Source organism: Filicampus tigris, chromosome 3 (assembly GCF_054856515.1).
Source record: "Filicampus tigris isolate MCC_2025a chromosome 3, RoL_Ftig_1.0, whole genome shotgun sequence".
Taxonomy (NCBI): domain Eukaryota; kingdom Metazoa; phylum Chordata; class Actinopteri; order Syngnathiformes; family Syngnathidae; genus Filicampus; species Filicampus tigris.
In genome coordinates, this window is record NC_141219.1 from 10,214,410 (window position 1) to 10,233,842 (window position 19,433).

The 19,433-nt window shown below is 41.6% G+C and overlaps 1 protein-coding gene across 6 annotated transcripts in view; it reads left to right on the forward strand.

The window, feature by feature from the left end:
- Positions 1 to 19,433, forward strand: part of mtss2b (MTSS I-BAR domain containing 2b) — a 57,763-nt gene that overhangs the window by 17,690 nt on the left and 20,640 nt on the right. For 3 of the 6 annotated variants that reach the window (XM_086025067.1, XM_086025068.1, XM_086025069.1), the window contains 2 exons: positions 15,399 to 15,460; positions 16,347 to 16,420. In XM_086025067.1, the coding sequence (XP_085881193.1) occupies positions 16,402 to 16,420 (19 nt within the window). In that variant the 5' untranslated portion in view covers positions 15,399 to 15,460; positions 16,347 to 16,401. Of the gene's footprint in view, positions 1 to 447; positions 846 to 15,398; positions 15,461 to 16,346; positions 16,421 to 19,433 lie in introns of those variants that run through there. The other 3 variants (XM_086025064.1, XM_086025065.1, XM_086025066.1) reach the window with 3 other exon arrangements.

Sequence of the window (19,433 nt, forward strand, 5' to 3'; positions counted from 1 at the left end):
AAGGGTATCCCGGCTGCAGACGGAAGGTGATAAACGGACCCTTAATTTCAGTAAATTTGAGTAATTGTAGTAAAATGCCCAGCTCTAGTCGGTCGACAGTCCAATGGCCATGTGACACCAACCGTCCACAGTTGGTGTTGCTGGAGCCCCCTTCGCCCCACACCCTCGCCTCTGCAACCAATAGCATCCCGCGTCTGCACGCGCGCACACACACCCACACACCCCCACCCACCCACGCACACACACACACGCACGCACACGCACACACACGCAAGCGCCCGGTCACGCGCACGCTGTCCATCCATCCCTATATGTCTGCCACGCGCGCCTGTCCGTCCGGTTTCGACGAATCCACGTTGCGCCAATGTGCGTGCGCGTCCCACTACCGTGTGAATGCTGAGCGGGAGAGGGAGAGAGACAGAGCGAGAGAGAGAGAGGGAGAGATTGAGAGAGAGAGAGAGAGAGAGAGACAGAGACACAGAGAGAGCGAGAGAGACACACACAGAGAGACAGAGACAGACAGAGAGAGAGAGAGAGAGAGAGAGAGAGAGAGTGAGAGCGAGAAAGAGAGAGAGAGAGAGAGCATCTTCGTCCTCACCTCCTTCCTCTTCTTCTTCATCTTCTTCCCCTGCGTGTGTCGCTGCTCGAAAGAGAAAGCCGGAACGAAGATCTCCTTGGAAATATCTTTTTTTTTTCTGTTTGTATTTTTTCGTATATTTGGTCGCGCGCTTTCGGGGCGCGCGCGTGCGTGTGTGTGAATGGTGGACTTAGCGAACATGGAGACTGTGGAGAAGGAATGCGGGGCCCTCGGGGGTCTTTTCCAGGCCATTGTCAACGACATGAAGGTAATACGTTTGTGTGTGTGTGTGTGCGTGTGTGTGTTCTGTGCTTTGCTTAATAACACATGTACCCCGCTCGTCTCCCCTCCCTTCCTCCTCCCTGGGAAGAACCTTGAGCTGAATTTAACCCCAAAAGGTTCCCAATTGGGCATTTAATGTATATATTTGTGTGATTCGATTACTGTTTTGTTGATTCTTACCTCATCCGCCCTCCATCCTCATTCTCATCCATCCATGCTTAGAATGTTGCCTGCCTGCGCACGTCCATCCGTGCTTCCAACCCTGCATCCATTATCGGACGTCCTTTTTTTAACGTGCATCATCACGCATTGCAATAACCCCCCCGCCCCCACACACACACATTGATTCAGTCATTCATCTCCCAACCTCATTGATTTGCTGTCATGGGTTCATGACGGCGTTAGAAGCCCCGCAGCAGTCGTCTGACGCCCCCCCCCCCCCCCAAAAAAAACCTCTTGTCTGTTTGCGGGGTAGCTTTGAGAGGCTGCGAGGGTGTCATTCCTCAGCATCCTCTTTGCATGTGTGCGTGCATTTGTGTGAATGATCATCTCGCAGCATCATGTAGAGATTCTTTTTTGAGAAAACGTGATTGAAGGTATTTATTTACCAATACGTGTATTGTTGGCTGTGAGAGTGTTGTTTAATAATTTGGCCCTCTCCCATACAGCTAAGGGCAACAACATCCCAATAATAAAAACACATCACATTTATGTCTTGACAAAAACAGAATTTTTTGGAATTGGATTAGAATCTGTAGGGGTACCTAATGATATGACCAAATTGAGTAGAGGCTGTCATTTCGTTGTGTTTGGCCATTGACCTGGGCTGGACTCCACTTCGACCGTGACTCAAATGAGGACAAGCGTAACACAGTAGGCGAGATGAATGGTAGACTGTGTTGACCACATCTGTCACACAGATCTGGGGTTCTGGGTTTGAATCTAATCACCTCATCACCAATTTGTTTGTCTGTCTGTCGTCACATGGCCTGGCGACCAGTCCATTGTTTGTCTATATGTGCCTTGGATTTTACATGGACATGCACCCTAAAAGCACTCAAGTGCTTAAGTCGGCACTTACCCAATATAAAGCATTTTCCCAAGTAGTGAAAGGTGATACGTGATCTTTGCTTACACGCACACATGCACACACATACTGAATCTGTGGATTAGTATCAAAGTGGCTGCAGCTGCGAGTGCATCTTAACATGCCTCCCGATGCTCTCTTAACTCTACTTGAAGATTTAAAGGGGACATTTGTTGTAAAAGTGACTTTTTAATTGCTTTTGTCATGTCTGGATTGTGTGTTCGTTCATCCAGGGTGAAATCAAACAACCTATCAGTCTTTTGTCAGCTAACAATGCGACTGTGAGTCCATTTGACTAAATTGTGACGTCACAATTCTTCCACCTTCCATAATACTGCCCCCATGCTGAGGTTTCTTCCACCCATGACCTGGCAGCTAGCAAGCTAACGCCATCTTCGTTAGCTTCCAGTGTTGTCAGCAGTCGCAAGTCTTAATCTTCGAGTTTCAACTAAGTTCCAGGTTACAAAAATCAAGCGAGTCGACTCAAGTCATTACTTGGGTTGAGCAAGTCATGAATCAAGTTAGAAAATCTCGCTCAGTGACTGATTCGCCCATTAGCAACTTTGCACTACTTGTGTTAGTTAGCTGCACTACCAAAATAAGAATCACAACATATTTTTATGGTCCAAAACCGCACTCCGTTTTGTATATATATTTTTTCTGTTTTCTCAATTAGATGTAAAAGTCACCTGAAATTTAATTTGTTTACCAGCCATGGTGAGCTAAATTGTGAATCTATATGTGGCTCACCTGTCTCTATCTTTGTCTTAGATGTCGTACTTGTTGTCTCTTATCTTTGCATGTCACCATTCTCTTATCCCCAATTTTAGCAAAAGCATAATCCTTGAACCCAAATATAATAATCATCAGAGCTTCCTCCATAATACTTTGAATGCTAATGCTTTGCGAGATAGTCTGCACAGTGCATACGGCTGTGTTGCCTGGTTCACGCTTACTCCACAAAAAAATATGTTTTATCGCAAAAATAAAACAATGGCACAGTAACTTGCCTTACATTTTTTTTTTCAATTTCATAGTTAGTTTTATAGTCTTAAATTATGGAAAAGATGCCCAATGCAATGCTACCTTGAGTGCCTCAACAAACAAATTCTTAGTTGCAAGCTGTTGCTTGGTCATTTTTTACCATTTTTGGGGGGCTTGTTGGAAGCCAAAATTGAGTGATTTTGAAGCTCAAGTGATGTAAAAAAAAAAAAGAAAACAGACGGTAATGCCCTCACATGTAGGCAAGGAGAGCCATGGTCACAAATGCACTTTGAGCCTTTTATTGAACATGACAAACAATCAAGCACACATATACAAAATGAAAACACTCGCAATGAGCAAATCCAGCTTCTGGCGTCACGGCCTCACCACTTAAAGGCACACATGGATATTGCAGGATGTACCACAATTGAACTTTATGAAACCAATTGTATTCTTTACATTCTTATATTATATTTGTGAAGAATTCAGAGCTATTTTTCTTTAAAAAAAACAGGCTGGAGTGGCTGACTTGTATTTCAGTTCATTTCAATGAGCAAAACTGGTTTGATGAAGCAGTGACTTGAGTTATGATCTGGGTTATGGAACAAATAAAGCTTGTAAGTCAAGCTACATCAGTCTGTATCAAAAGAGGCACGGTTTCCTCTTTCCTCAATTTAAGTCAAAAACAACTTTGCCACGTTTACCCTGAAAAAAGGAAACAGATGCTTGTAAAGGTCGGCTATTAAATGCACACGCACACACACACGCCCACACGCCCACACACACCCACACACACACGCACACTCACCTACATACACACACACACGGAGTCAGCAGCCATTAACAAGAACAGGATGGAGGTGATGCCACACAGATGACAGACATTTGCAACAATCATCAAAATTCAGTGCTGATCTCACCTAACCTTATTCATAAAATTTTACAATTCCAGTAGTACCTTGATGGATGAGTTTTACTTATTTGTAATGCAAAAGCACACTGCATTGTATAAAAACATAATAAAACAATAAAAGAGAAGGTAAAGAAAGAAACTGCTTTTACAAAATGTAATTACTACAACTGACTAATGACGGACTGCAGACGGATGGTGTACTAGATAAAGAGGTTTACGTCTATGCTTAAGCCATCTATTTAAATGTTTTTTTTCTGTTGTTCGTCAACCGTCAGCAAAACGGGCATCCATCAGTGATGGAGAGACATAGTATAATTTGTCTATAAACTTGTTTTAATTAACCCCTGCAGAGGAGCTAATACTCCTTGCACACTCTATGACGAGAGCGCCACTGCTACCCACTGTAGTGGCTGTGCAATTACACGTTATTCTAGTATGACAAAAAAACAACAACATGCTCCCTAGAATAAGTAGTGAGTAACCTCCGATTTATTTTTACACAAAAATATAAAACATAATTGTGCAAGTTGACATATTGTCCACAGCATCACTTTAATCTTTGTCAAATAACGGCATGATAGCAAATTCTGCTAAAATGAACTTTCTTTGTTTATATTCATGAAACAGTTGAAACGGCTGAGCAGTCGGTGATTACAAACATAGATGTCCTTTTCTCTGTTGTTCTAACCAGGCATCATGAAAGTTGGGTCACTTTGACCACTTTACTTCTGTGTAGGGCCATGTACAAGTCATCTGCGGTCATGTGACTGCCTGGCTCTGTTTAATTGAGCAAATGGAGTACGTCACTATAGTTCTGTTGGATTGGCAAAACAGTCACGTGACTGCACCCTAAATGCCTTGACGACACCGGAACGTCACACGTCTCAAAAGGTTTGTCCACCCTCATGGTTCTGTATGCGCTATAAGTGGTCGTCATGGTGACCTTTAAGCTTCGTACGCTTCCCGGCGACTCAGCATGAAGGTGAATCTTGCCACCTCGTCCTCCTCCTGCGACCATTTTGAGACTCACGCAGTAATTCGTGGCCTGGTTGCCTAGCAACATCGACACCTGTGACACAGCATCTCTATTACTGATGTGAAGGAAGCATTCACAAGCACAAGGACACTTTCCTTTGGTACACTGAAGATAAGGCTTGTGTTTAATTAAGGGGTATTCCTTTTAAAACTTGTTTATTACTGTGGTAAACTGTTCCTAATATGTTGACCCTCCCATGCACCTAAATAATATTGTGCCCCCCCCACCACCCACAAAGTCAATTGCCTGTTAAAGAACTGTCATCCCTAACGTCACCTGAGACCTGAGACTTCAGCTCAGTGAACATCGAAAGGATTTGGTGAAAGTTTGTTTTGATTTTTAAAATGAATGTTGAAATGCAAATAATTAATTAATATTGAAATGAACATTTTTAACATTGAAATTTAAATTTATTTCTATTTTTCCAGTCGTGTGACAGCTACCTTAACCATTGCCTGTATCACAGCTTCTATGACTTGACTATGAAACAGTATTGTTTTTGGCAGGCATTTTAGATTTAGTCTTAGTCTTTTGGACAAAAATGCTTATTAGTCACATTCAGTCATTCCTATTAGTGATAGTTTAAGTCTAGTTTTAGTCGACGAAAATGCAAAAAGGTTTTAGTCTAGTTTTAGTCGACGGAAACTCCCCCAAAATGTTTTAGTCTAGTTTTCGTAAATTTAGTCGACGAAAATTCAAAAAGGTTTTAGTCCGTTTTAGTTAAAAATAGGCATACGAGATTTCGTACATACATTCTGTACATACAGGCATACATTTTTTAACTGATTCGTCAAAAAATGTAAGTACTTTGGCGGCTAACCGCATTGGTATGGATAAAAAGTCATTCAATATTGGTGAAATAAAAAAAACCTGTGGATTCACATTTATTGTACAAACCCACAGACACACACGCGCACACACACCCCAACGCGGACCAACCTGTCCGTGGTAGAAAAATGGTTGGGGACCACTGCCTTAATCTACTTTTAACATTTGACATTACACACAACAAGCGAATGAATTGACATTAGCCTTGACGTTACCTCAACCAAAATAACTTATGCCTTAAGTCAGCCCATTTGCGCCACGAGTTACGAGGAAAACTTTAAGCACAATGAATTTGATCACAAGCCGATTGTTGAATAACAGAGTGCAAGTAAATGTATACAGTATATGTTAACAGGACGAGTTGGGGCAAAATATCAGCGTGGTGAGCCCTCAGATGTCGCTTGAGACTTGTCATTCTTTCCACTTAGTTTGTGGCCACATTCACCGTTACCGCTGTGTACAATGCATTGTGTTGTTCTTTCTGCTGGGTTGTACAGAAAGTGTGTCCATATCTTTCCTTCGTTCCGACCACCAAGCCCATTTGCTGTCAGTGTCGCCATGGTCCGTCAAAGGAGAGCGTGTCAGTTTGCGTGAGCCGAGACAAATGACCGCAGACCTGTTCATGTTTTGTTGTGCCAGTCTGTGCAACGGTGCGTGCAACGATGCGTGCAACGGTGTGTGTGACACGTGCGCCCGGCCTGCGGCCCGCATGCTGTCCCGGCAGTGGCCGTGCCCAAACGAGGATAGGTTGCACCAGCATTGCAATTTTTTGAAAGACAGATTACGTGTGCAATAGGAAGGGATGTCATCAATTTTGAACGTCTGACGGACCACACGCTAACAATTACATCCAGTCTTGTCTCGTCACCGAAAATTTATGTAGGCCTACGTCACGTCATTTTTTCGTCATCAAAGAGCCACGTTTAGCTTGTCGTCTCGTTATCGTAATGAAAAAAAGGGGCGTTAACGAAATATATTCGTCATCGTCATCGTTAATGAAAACCACACAGCTGTGAAACAGAATTTTTTTCACCCCGGCATGTTAAATAGCTTGTTGACCCCCAAATGCTACCGCCCCCCCACCTAAGCACAAACTGTCACGTCAGCAGCTTGGATGTGCAATGTCTTAAAAAAAAATGCCGCTTTAACTTCCTCCCCGCCTCCCATTGCAATCCTCCCTTCCTCTTTGCCCTCGGCACACACACTCCACCCAAAATGTGTGGGTGTGTGTGTGTTTGTGTGTGTAGCAAACACGCAAAGTAGTTTGCTTTCTTTTGTGCTGTGTAGACTTGAACACACACAACCCGCTGAAAACCTGCCCCTATGCTCATAAATCTCACCCCTATATAAGTGTGTGTGTGTGTGTGTGTGGGGGGGGTGCGTCTGTGTACAATGGCACAATGTATGTCTGCCAGTGTATCCCTGGAGGCCGGGCGTAATCTGCACACACGGGGTCACAGTCACAGCCAGTGGGCCGATGCCATGGAAGGAAGAAAAGTGATTTCTATGAATCCTATTGAACAGCTCCTTACTATTTTAAAGTGGAATCGCTTAGCTCCCCCCCCATAAGGCAATAATGGGAAGAGAAATTATCCAAATCCAGGCCCCCTTTACTGTGGGGTGTGTCAATGCTTAATATCTTTCGTAACCATGACGATGGGGTGACTACTCGTTGAGCTCAGAGCCCAAAAAGCGAGTGTACAGCTGGTATCTACTGATCTTTGACTGCTGCTGCTAGAGTACCGATCGGAATCAGGGACCCACCAATTTAGCTTCGGCGCTGTCCCCATGCTGTGTCATGTTAAAAATCAGTCGAATTGATTCTTGAACGGGCAAAATAGTGCCAAAAATCAGGTGACAACTGATTATTGACTTCGACTGCTCGAGTTGTGATTCGATTGAGGGATCCACTGTCCTGATCTTTGATTCTTGATACATTGTTCATGTTGTGTCACATTGAAAATCAACAGTATTCATGCTTTTATTGGTGAGATAGCGACAAAAATCAGATAAATACCGATTTCTGTCAGTGATTGCTAAAATACTGACTAATCTACCAACCTGAAATTTGAATTTATGTACTTTTTCCATCAAGTGCCATTTTGAAAATCAGCAGTACTGTATTCATGCGTTTACATAAAAGAAATAAGCATAGACCATTGCAATACTAAATCAGGTACCTGCTCCTCTTTGGCCGCAACTGCTAGAGTACTGATTAGAGTTAGAGATCCACTGACCTGATTTTTGAACTGTGATACCTTCCCAATGTTATGCCATTTTGAAAATCAGTAGTATTCATGCTTTGACTGGAGGGATAGTGACAAAATCAAGTACACTATCTTCCGATCATTACCTCAGACTGCTCGAGCACCGAGTAGAATCAGGGTATCATCGTACCTCATGTGCATGTTGACAAGTTGCTGTATTTCTCAGCACTGTGTGACCTTCATCATCATGCTCATCCCAGTACAGTGCAGCTGCACTAAATCAACAATACTGACACGCTGTCCCCAGTCCCATAAAGCGAGGCGAATAGAATACAAGTGATTCAGCAAATGTCTGATTTTAGTTGTTTTGATGGCACAAAGGGGGAGCAAAATGGAGTCAGTATTCTAGTCCAGTGGAAGTAGATCATTACATTTCGGGACATGAAGAACGGGCCTGTTTCTTCTCACTGTCTCTTTTTGTTCCCAATTGCCTTCATAAGCCTGTGGTCATGTGACTGAAGATGCTTTGTGTATAGCATGTGCGTGCGTGTGTGTGCGTGTGTGTGTGTGTCGGTGTGTGTATGTGTGTGATACAGAAAAAAAGCTAGAAGAGAAAGCGCTGTTGCTGTGAACGCAGAGAATCAGAGCTATGTGACTACAAAGATTGGTTGACAAGTGACTGTGGTGACTGGTTGAGTGCCATCCAGAATCAAGGAGCTACAGATCCCAACGTTGACACTCTACCTCCGCCGTCTTGTGTCAAAAACTGAAATTCAACAATTTTTAGGCTTTTACTTTGCACAACAATCTGTGTAAGTGTGTCTGTTAAGTTGATGGAAAACTTTGACTGGGCGAGTGCTGACAAGAGTCAGGTAAAATATCTCTCAAGGTGAATAATCGCAAGTGTTGTTAATTTATTATAAAATAATAACACACATTAAAAAAAAACATTCCTCATAGGTTAGGTAGTGCCAAAAATCATATACTGTACCTAGCACTCTGGTACCGGCTAGAGTGTCGCTCAGAACCTGATGGACTGATCAGACCTTTGACTGTAAGAAACTTCTCCAACTTTTGTTGGGTAACGATAATCTATGGCAGGGCTATTCAACTAATTTATTCAGGGGGCCACATTATCAAAAACCCAAGGCAGCAGCGGCCGGACGCATATTTGTCGGTCCACCCGGTATTACACTGGCGATTTTTGAAATCAACCTTTCTTTTTTCAGTTTCGATAGCGCCATGTTTACAGACCGAGTTTACAAAGTCATTGTTTGAATTTAGACAATTTCGGTTCCAATTCTGGTTCTTTGATTTAAATCCGGTTCCTAACGATTCTCAATTCTGATTCTTAACAAAAAGAGAGTTACTTTTGGACAAATCTCATGAACTTCTCTGTTATTTAATTTCATGAACTTTTTACTGTTTGTGAACTTTACTATGAGTTACTCAAAGGGCTGTTTTTAACCAGTATATTTGTTTTTTTTATATTCTTTGTATTATATTTCAGAGGACCTTAGTTTTTGAGAAGCCCAAGACAATACAATAATTTAGCTGTTACGGAAAGTATTCTACTGAAGACCAATCGATGGGCTAACCTTACTTTAGAAAGAAAAAAAAACAGTCTTTCATATGACAAACACAACACTGCATTTTAAGGGCAAGCAAGGAAATTGTATCTAATCTAAGATGTGTTTGGAACCATATTCTGTACGTGCATATTTTTGTAGCCTATGTATGTATAAGCCGCAGCTGTGTAAGCTATAAGCTAAATAGTAGCTGGGTATGTGCGTTGACTCACTGTTTTTGTTCCAATTGAACTTGGCTCAATGTTGGCATTAGACATACTTAACCCATTCTGACTTTGGGCCTGAACGGAGCCACACCAGTTCTAAGGTCAGACGCTGGCCGAGGCAGCCCGCAGGGCCGTCCGGGCATGATCACCGACCCCGCTAAGGGCGACTGCTGCCATCGTGGGATCCCAGCGGCTGCCGCAGCTGTGGAGATCCACGGGAATGGCCAGAGTCGCCATGGCGGTGACCCGCGCTTGCGGGGCCACGCTTGCCGGCCCGCGCTTGCCGGCACAAAGCGAGCGGTGGGGCTGACCGAGAGGAGCAGATAGTATGGGTGAGCTGCCGTGCACTCGCACCACCACAGCCTTGACGACAGGAGAGGCTGCACGCCGTGCGCACATTTTATATCCGTTCGTGCTTCTTCCGTGCGGCTAACTAGAAATTGAAACTTAGCACCGATATTCTAAAATATGTACGATTCCGAGAGAACCGTAAGGGCGGTCCCGGTTCCACTCGATTCCCAGTTATTGATACCCAACCCTGAGCGTCGGAGCGAGGCGCCGCCGTCGCTCACTCAGGCTTCTTCCTTTTCTCCTCCTGCTTTGGGGGGGGGCAACATCCGGCGTGAAAATGCTTGGCCTCTCCCGCCCTGCAATCCCTCAAGTTCATGTGCAGGAAGAATTGCTCTGAAGCCACTTCCTTATTCATTTCTACTGTACGGTAGAGAGGCATAGCACTGCACAATGCCGCAGCGCCTTCTACCTTCCCAGGCAATGTGTAACATAAGGAGGTGTACATGTGTGTCATTGGGAGTACTGTGTGTGTTTACACCTTTTATCTGGCAAAGTCATTTCTTCCTGAAGTGTGTGGGTATTTCAGCAGTTTTATCTGGAAAAAGTGTGTGTGTTGAAATCTTCATTTTGTAAGAATGTGGGTATTGAAACCTTTTATCAGCAGTAGTGAGGTGTAGAACTATTTGATTACGAACGACTAGGATGTTGATACCTTTCATTGGGAAAATAGTGGATGTTATCATCCTATTTGGGAAATGTGTGGGTGTTGAAAACTTTCATCTGTAGAAGTGTGGGTGTTGAGATATTCATTCAGTAGAAATGTTGGTGTTGAAACCACTCATCAGATATGTCCTTTCATCTGGAAAAGTGTGGGTGTTGAAATGTTTAACTGGGAAAGAAGTGGGTGTTGAGCCCATGTGTCCCCAAATGGTCTTTCTGGGTCATGTTGTCCATTCCATGTGACTTGCTGTTCTTCCATTTTGCTTGTGAGACTGTTGTTGCAAGTTCATCTCGCCGAGGATCTTTGCTCTCCTTGCCTGTCGTCCCGTTTGCCGCTTGTCGGACTTCTCGTTCATCGGGCCGCCGGCGTCTCACTGCGGACGAGGAGCTTAACGTCTCCTTTGTTTCTTTTGTCTGGCCGGCGGCCGGCAAGCCAAACAGAGGAAATCCAGCAAAGAGCTACAGAGAGCGATGGAGAGGAATGGAGGGATTAGCCCCATTTTTCCCCCTTTTTTGTGGTCTAATCATGCCAATTCACACGTTTAAAAAGAAGCTCATTTCACAGCCTTCGTATTTGATCAAATAGACAATAATTTTTTTCATCAAATATGTCGACTTGAACTGTGTTTTCCAGTCACATGGGGAAGAGACACGTTTATCTTTAATTTCATGCCTACATGAACAAACGACTTTACACTGAAGCGTCCCAATGTTTGTCGTAATCTGACGCCAAATTAACCCTGCCAAAAAGATCAACAAAAATGAAAAGAACAAATAGCACTCTGCAGTATTGTACTAATAATTAACAACACAGTAATGACACAAATGAAAAGAAGGTAAACAATTTAAACAGTTTTTGCCACTATTCTGGCTTCAATTCAATAGACGTGCTGCTCCTTCTGGTATTCATGACTTGGCCACATTGGGCAGTATAAGATAGACATTCTGGTTTACTCTATATGAAGATTGGCACAGCTTGTCATAAACTAGCCTCGATAATATTAGTCGTTCCTTGCAGAGGATAAAGTATATGCCTGTGATTGTTGTCATATTGTCTACGTGTGTCATCATGTTTGTGTTCAAATATCCATTGCTGACACAGTTGTAACACTGCAACACAATGTTATGTGTTAGCCTGTCGATGGCTTTTCCAATTATGTCTTAGCATTAAGCTAGCCGCCTTGAAAGTTAATCTGACTATATGTGTCAAAATGAATACCCTTGGCTCCCATCTGTAATATACCAGCCCTGACTCACTGTGTTAGCATGAGCCTAAGCATTCAAAGTCATTGTTTCAATATTTCCGTAGAATTTGTAAATGCTCCTGAATTTATGCTATCTCGCTAAGCTAACAGGGAACGAGCACTGTATATTGACATTGCTCCAGAATTTTCTTGCTGGTGGAGACAAACAAGAGGAATATTGAGCCCGAGTGTGACGAGAGAAGCTTTGACAGGCCTCACAAAGGCAGTCGGGGGGAAAAAAGAAGAAGAGGCCATCTTGGCTAGCTCCCAGCATCCTCTGTCCTTAACGAGCCAAACATTTTCACGAGCGGAAGATGAGGATGATGAGAAAGATGATCTATTACTTGCACTCGCTAAGCTTTTGTGTTGCAAGCCAAAGAAAAAGCTCTTCTCTCACGCAAATGCTACTCTGGAACATTTTGAGATGTATGAAACAATGCAACTATCATTGATGGAAGATGGAGAAAGCAGTTATTGGGTCGGCTGAGCTTTGATTTTTGTCAGTACTTGAGCAGTCCCTTTCAAAAATCATTGGGCACATAATTCCAGACTTATTCAATCCTGAAAGATACTGAATTAACATTGAAATGAGCATTTTATTATTGAGAGGTATACACCAATCTTTGACTGGGGATGCTCGAACACTGATTAGAATCAATGACCAACAACTAGATATTTTTACGAGGGTACATTTTCCGCAATAGTCAAAAAGTTATATGCATGTTCTGACTGTGGTGATGGTGACAAATCATCTACCAATCTTTGAAATGGACTGTTCAAGTACCGACCTTGGATCAAGGACCAACAACGCGATATTTGAAATTGGCTACCTTCTCTGTCTATCATACTGAAAATCAGTAATTCATCCTACGTCCGATGAGCTAGTGACAAATCAGCTATGTACCAATCTTTGGCTGGGACTGTTTGAGTACCAACTAGAATGCCACTTTTTCACTGTCCCACAAGTCAAAGATGATTTACTGAGGTAAAATCTTTAATACTATTAAGTTCCAATATTGAATGAGGTTAAACAGGTATGCAAGTTCAAATATTGTGTTGTTGGGTCCCTCATTGAGTCGCTACTCGAGTAGTTCCAGTCAAATATCGTTACATATCGGATTTTTGTCCATATATCTTCAGTCTGGGATGACTTTTTTTTAAATGAAAAAGCTTTTGATTCCTATTTGGTAAAATGGCATAGGCTGGAACATCCCAGATTCTAGTCAGTGCATGTGCAGTCACAATAAGATCAGTAGACACTCATTTTTGTCAATGCATCACCAGTCAAAGCATGAATACTACTGTTTTTCTATATGAACCAAGATGGAGGTTCTAGTGAGTACTTGAGCAGCTACAGTTAAAGATATTGTCAGTATTGAAATACTTTTAAAATCGTTTTTGGGGAAAAATGTCAGAGAAGGCTCAGGGAGGATGCAGAATAATAAACAGGAAAGAAGTCAAGTGTCCTTGAGACAGGAAGGGAGGAAGAAAGGAAGGAGACGTGAATCTCCAAATGTACATTTTTTTTAAGATAAAAGTGTGGGTGATGAAGTGTCTTTCTGGCAAAACTCCCTTGGGAAAATTGTGGGTGTTGAAACCTTTAATTGGGAAAAGTGTTGGTGGTAAATTCTTCCATTGATAAAAGTATTGGTGTTTCAAACTTTAATCAGTAAACACGCGGGTGTTGAAACCACTCATGGGAAAAATGTGGGTGTTGAACCCTGTTGTCAGGAAAAGTGCGGATATTGAAACGTCTCATGGCAAAAGGTGTGGGTGTTAAAAACCTTTCATCATAGGAAAGAGTAAAAATTTTCATTTTAATTTGTGGGCGTAAAATGATTTATCGGGAAAAGTATGGGTGCGGAAGCCTGCTGGGAAATGTGTGGGTGTTGTAACCCCTCATTGGTAAAGTGTGGGTGTAAAACCCTTTATGGGCAAAAGTGGGGGTGTTGATACCTTGTTTTGGGAAACACACACATTTCAAGTCTTAAATGAAGCAAACATGCAATTTGCAATTTTGGAATGTCGGGAGATTCAAACACAGAACCTTTGGACTGTGAGGCAGATGTGCTAACCACTAGGACACCGGGCTGCCCCAAATTAGACTCGATGACGGTTAATTGTCGTTGTTGTTTTCTGCGCATCTATGTCCTGTTTATTGTTTCCTAACACCACGACGGTAAAGTTTTATTGTATTGTATTGTCAAATATGCTAATGGGGCAGGGTGGTGTGTGTGTCCCAAGACGAGGGCGTCGCTCCACGTTATCTCACATCCACACTACTTCATCTCTGTGGTGCACTTCAAACAAGCAAGAGCGGAGAGGAAGGCGAGCGCGCATGTGTGAGAGTGCTTGTGTTTTGCCACCAAGGGACAACTCGGATTCCAGCCCAAATGATGCCACATCAAATGTGCCAGATCAAAGTGTTTGGCTGTTTGTGACTTCATTATTGAAAGCCCCACCCCCTACGCTTTTGCACACTCACACGCACACGCACACACACATGCATGCGCACATGCACACACACCATCTTTGTTCACATTTCCTGGTTGTACTTTGTCTTTGGGTGGGGGTCTCGCCAGGTTGATGACACCATCTGATACACGTGCGCACGCACGCATGCACGCACACACAGTCAATTTGCAAGCATTTTATTGGGGTTCAGAGGTCAGCGTGGATCAAGTGTAATGTAATCGGGATGCAGCTGAGGGGGTGAGATAGCAGTGGGCGGGAGGTGAAATTTCATTAGCAATGCTTTGATGCTGTTGTGAGTGTGTGTGTGTGTGTGTTATGCTTGCGTGCGTTTCAATGTATGTGTGTGTGCTATATAGTGTTAATTGTATATGTGTGTGTGTTCATGTTTATTATAAATATGTATGTGTTTGCGTGTGCTTTACGTACGCATGTGCATGGGTGCACGTATGTATATATATCCACGTCTATTTGTTTGTTATATGTTCTGTATTTGTTAACATACACTATGTGTTTGGTAAAATGTGTGTTCGTGTTCTATGTACAGTATTTTTGTGTGCATGAATGTGTGTGTCATGTTTACAGGCGTTTGTTGTATACATGCGTGTCTGCATGTTTTATGTTTGTGCTTGCATTTGTTGCATGTACAAATTGGAAATATGCATGTGAGTTATATTCATGTATGTGTGTGTGTTATATGTATGCCTGTGTTTTTAATGTGCATGTGGTTGTTTGTGTTATATGTAGTGTACGTGTCTGTGCTAGTGTGACATCGTGTGTGTGTGCTTGCGTTTGGGGGTGTGCGTGTGTGTATGCGTAGAGAAGTCAAAGGTTCTGTTATGTGATTTGAAGTAGACACATGGGAGGTGTGTCTAATAGGAGAGTCTTGAAGACAATAATTCAATAATTTTTTACATACAGCTGTGTCATGCATGTGTGTGTGTGTGCGTGTGTGTTATCAGTGCTCCTATCCAGTGTGGGAGGACTTCAGCGCAAAGGCCACGAAGCTTCATTCACAGCTCAGGTGAGTTTCCTGATCCAGTCAGTCACCACACTGTGTCTTATTAAGCTTCGAATGCACACTCGCAGGCATATATTCTTTATCCTTTACTACAAAAGTGTCACAGTCAAAATCTGGCCCACCATATCATTTTATTTGGCCCGCAAAAGCAAAACATGCCTGAACTTCCATCATTCTCGATAATATCTGTAGCAAATGTTATCATACGTAATTAATAGGGATGATAGATACCACTTTTTATTTTCGAGCGATAGTGTCAGTATTCACTCTTGAGTACTCACCAATATGATACAGAGTACCCAACCACTAGTACTTTTGATACATTTCAATTGACTCAATGACAGGCAATTGTGAACAATTAAATTACATTTCTTCCTTTCTGATACACATGACGATTCACTGATGTGTCAAACTTCCAGCGCGTAGTGCCAGCTATTGGTGAGGAGGACAAACTTGATGTCCATTTTTTTTTTGCCTTAAAAATTACTCGCTCGTACCAGCATCCATCACGATTACCCATACTGACCTGATATTGATAAGGTCAGTATCGGCCCGATACCAATAGCTGGTATTGCACTTCCCTAATAGATAGAAAATCTCACATTTATCCCAAAAAATACAAAAAGCAAAGACTAACTGAATAAAAATTCTATTATCTTGTTTAATATCTTGCCTAGTTTTATGAAGACTAAAGTAAGCGTCGCCTCCTTGTGGTAGGCTCACTACTGGTTGCAAAAGTGCTTGACTAGATATACGGAAACATTTTAATGTAAAAATCGACGATGATCACGTTAATTTAATTGAGGCTGCCAAAATTGTGATCACGATTAAACTTTGATAAATTGTGCAGGCCTACTATTGTGTAATAAATGTTCACGTGTTTTCGTAGAACTACGGTTTTGGCGGCGGTGGCCTTCTTGGATGCTTTTCAGAAGGTGGCGGACATGGCGACCAACACCAGAGGTAGGACCACAAAAACAAGCCAGATTTTTTTTTTTTGGGGGGGGGGGGGGCATTTTTGTTGCAGCATTTCCTGTGTTTTGGCTTTAGTTTTGTTTCCCACAGTACGCTTGGCAATTTTATCTATATACATTGTGACCTCCTTGAAAGTGCAGTTTAGATGTGTAGATAACTTACAGCTAACAGAAATTATCATCACCATTACAGTCATTAGAAACCATCAGCTGTTACTTTAGCATAAAATAGCACTCACATGCATACAATATATTCTTTCTCATCTGTGAAGACAACTTGGAACTGCTGAAGTTTAAATGCATCTTAGTTAGTTTTCATCTTGATATCTTCAGTCAATCAACTCTTACGAGTTTGGGAGAGTGTACTTTTAATGGTTCATTAGTTTATGTCCATTTGGAAATTGTTCCGATTTGGATAATGGATGGATGGAATTGTGTATCTTTAATGCTGCAAGTTTCATATTGCAGTGTAGCTGTAATGTCGCTCTTTGTGCATTGCTGATGTTCATTTTACTCTTCTTACAAAGTGTAGCTTTAATGCTGATGTTAGTGGAATTTTTAGATTGACAAATGATTACATAGTGTAGCTTTAATACTTCTGCTAAGTTTACTTTTACACTAGTCAGATTATCACAAAAAGTATCATTACAAAAAGTAGCTTTAATGCTAATGTAAGTTCCATTTACACGCTTCAGATTATTACACATCGATCTTCGATGCTGGAGTTTAATAGGTTAGGTTGAATTACCCACTGGAGTTACATTGTTTAGTAAAGCTTTAATTGTGCGACTGTATTTTTGATTACTAGTGCATCTTAAATGTTTAAAGGTTATTTTTACCATTGTGGTAGTATTACATATGGTAGCTTTCAAGTTGCTGTTTCTGCATTATTACATTATTCTGCTTTTGGGTCAGATTACCATTGTTTGGATTTATTCCCAAAATGCAAATCAAAGCCTGCCCCTCGTGTATATGTCCCTCCCATCTGCAGTTAAGTAACTAAAGTCTTCAAGAGTTTGGAGCAAAACACAAGCAAAAAAACTGTCATGTTTGATGATAGTTGGTGTTAGAAGTGAATGTATTACAACACTTGCACGCACACACATGCGTGCATGCTTCTCTGCCTCCGACACGACATGATGGCCTCGGCCAATCACGTGCGGGATAGGTCACGTGTGCCGGCGCAGTTGCCAGGCAACAAGTGAAGTGAAGAAAAAAATAGCCTTGTTGCTGAGAGCAGAGCAGGAAAGACTTCAGAGATCTTCTGTTGTTCAAGTCAGCTGTTTGGATGCGAATGACACACACATGTGAACACAAACATGCATGCACATCCAACATGTCCAATGACATCGGAGGGACTGGTTGTTTCTACAGCTGCTCCTGTTTTGGTTAACAAAGGGCTCAGTGATGGCGTCATTGTTTGCATCGAGATTAATAATACAGCTGTGTTATTCATATTATATTCTATATGACTATTTTTAAAAAATATTTGTTTTTTTTTGTGACACATCTTTTAATTTTAATTTTTAAAATGTAATTTATTTGTATTCTATTTTTTGTCTTTCTAATATTAATAATATTCATGGTTAATAATTGAATGTAAAATTCATCATTTATTTTTTATATTTTGTATTTATTAATATTTTTTGGATTGTATTTTATTCATATTTTATTTATTTGTTCATAGTTTTTTTCTTATTATTTCTTATTATTCATCAATGATTATTTGGAGTAAAACTTGAATCAAGTCATGAAGTCATATTGATTTTCATCCATTCATCCTTGCATCCATCCATCCATCCATTTAGTTATCCATATATTTTTTTAATTTTCTTATATTATTCATGATTACTTATTTGGAGTAAAGGGCAATTTATAATTGAATGAATGATTTTTTTTCAATTTATTCATGCATTTTTATGAATTCGTTTTTAGTTAATTGCATTATACTGATGACTGATTTCATTGTTACATTGTTTATTTCTAAGATAATAATTATATGGACTAAAATTGTATTTGGTTCAAAGCTGAGATACTTTTCACAAACTATTTCATGTTTGTGAATATATAGTGAGATCAATACACGTACTACCTGATTTTGTTTTTTATTCGTGGGATGCCATTATCTAAGGGAGTCATTTGTTGTCTATGCACGGCTAATGTGGCAAACATCTTCTTTTAACTCATTCACTGCCAGACACTTTCACACCCTCTTTTATCCTAACATTTGAAATTAAAAAAATATATATATAAATAGGTTCCTGGGAGTGAATGACTGGACTGTGAAAAGACAAGTACATTCATCAGTGGCAGTGAATTAGCTAAAAGGATGCGGATATTATTTATCATTAAAAAAGGTGTTTACTGAATAATAAATAAAAGCCTTCCCCCCGATAAACCTCCTAATATGGTAGTCTAGTCACTTAGTAGCTGGCTTCTCTGGAAGGACAGTTCCGCATGTCACAATCCAGCATTGTCCTGCGGGTCAACTAAACAAGACGTGCTCTGTTACACACACGCACACACACGCACACACACGCACACACGCGCACACACACGCACACACCCACACCCCCCTACGCACACACCCACACACACCCACACACACACACACACACACATGCACGCACACCCCCACACGAGAGCACACAGTGAAGGGGTTTTAGTAAGCATGGCAAGCGGAAAGCTCAGCGACTTGTTCTGCTCCGAGGCCGAGTTGTGTTCAATGAGACGAGAGGCTGCGTGACTGACGATGGCTGTGCGTGTGTGCGTGTTGATGAACTTGTACTGCCTGAGTGTAAACACTGAAGCAAGCACGAATAGAGAACTAACCTAAAAAGAAGAAAAGACACATTCTAGCATGCCTTAGAACCAAAAATGAAAATCAATAGGATTCTTTTCCCGACACAAAACTCTGACTGGTAGTGAGTCGTAACGTGTTTTTTCCCATGAGACCTCCAATGCCTTTTGTCAGTCAAAATCAATACCCTCCACAAAATTAA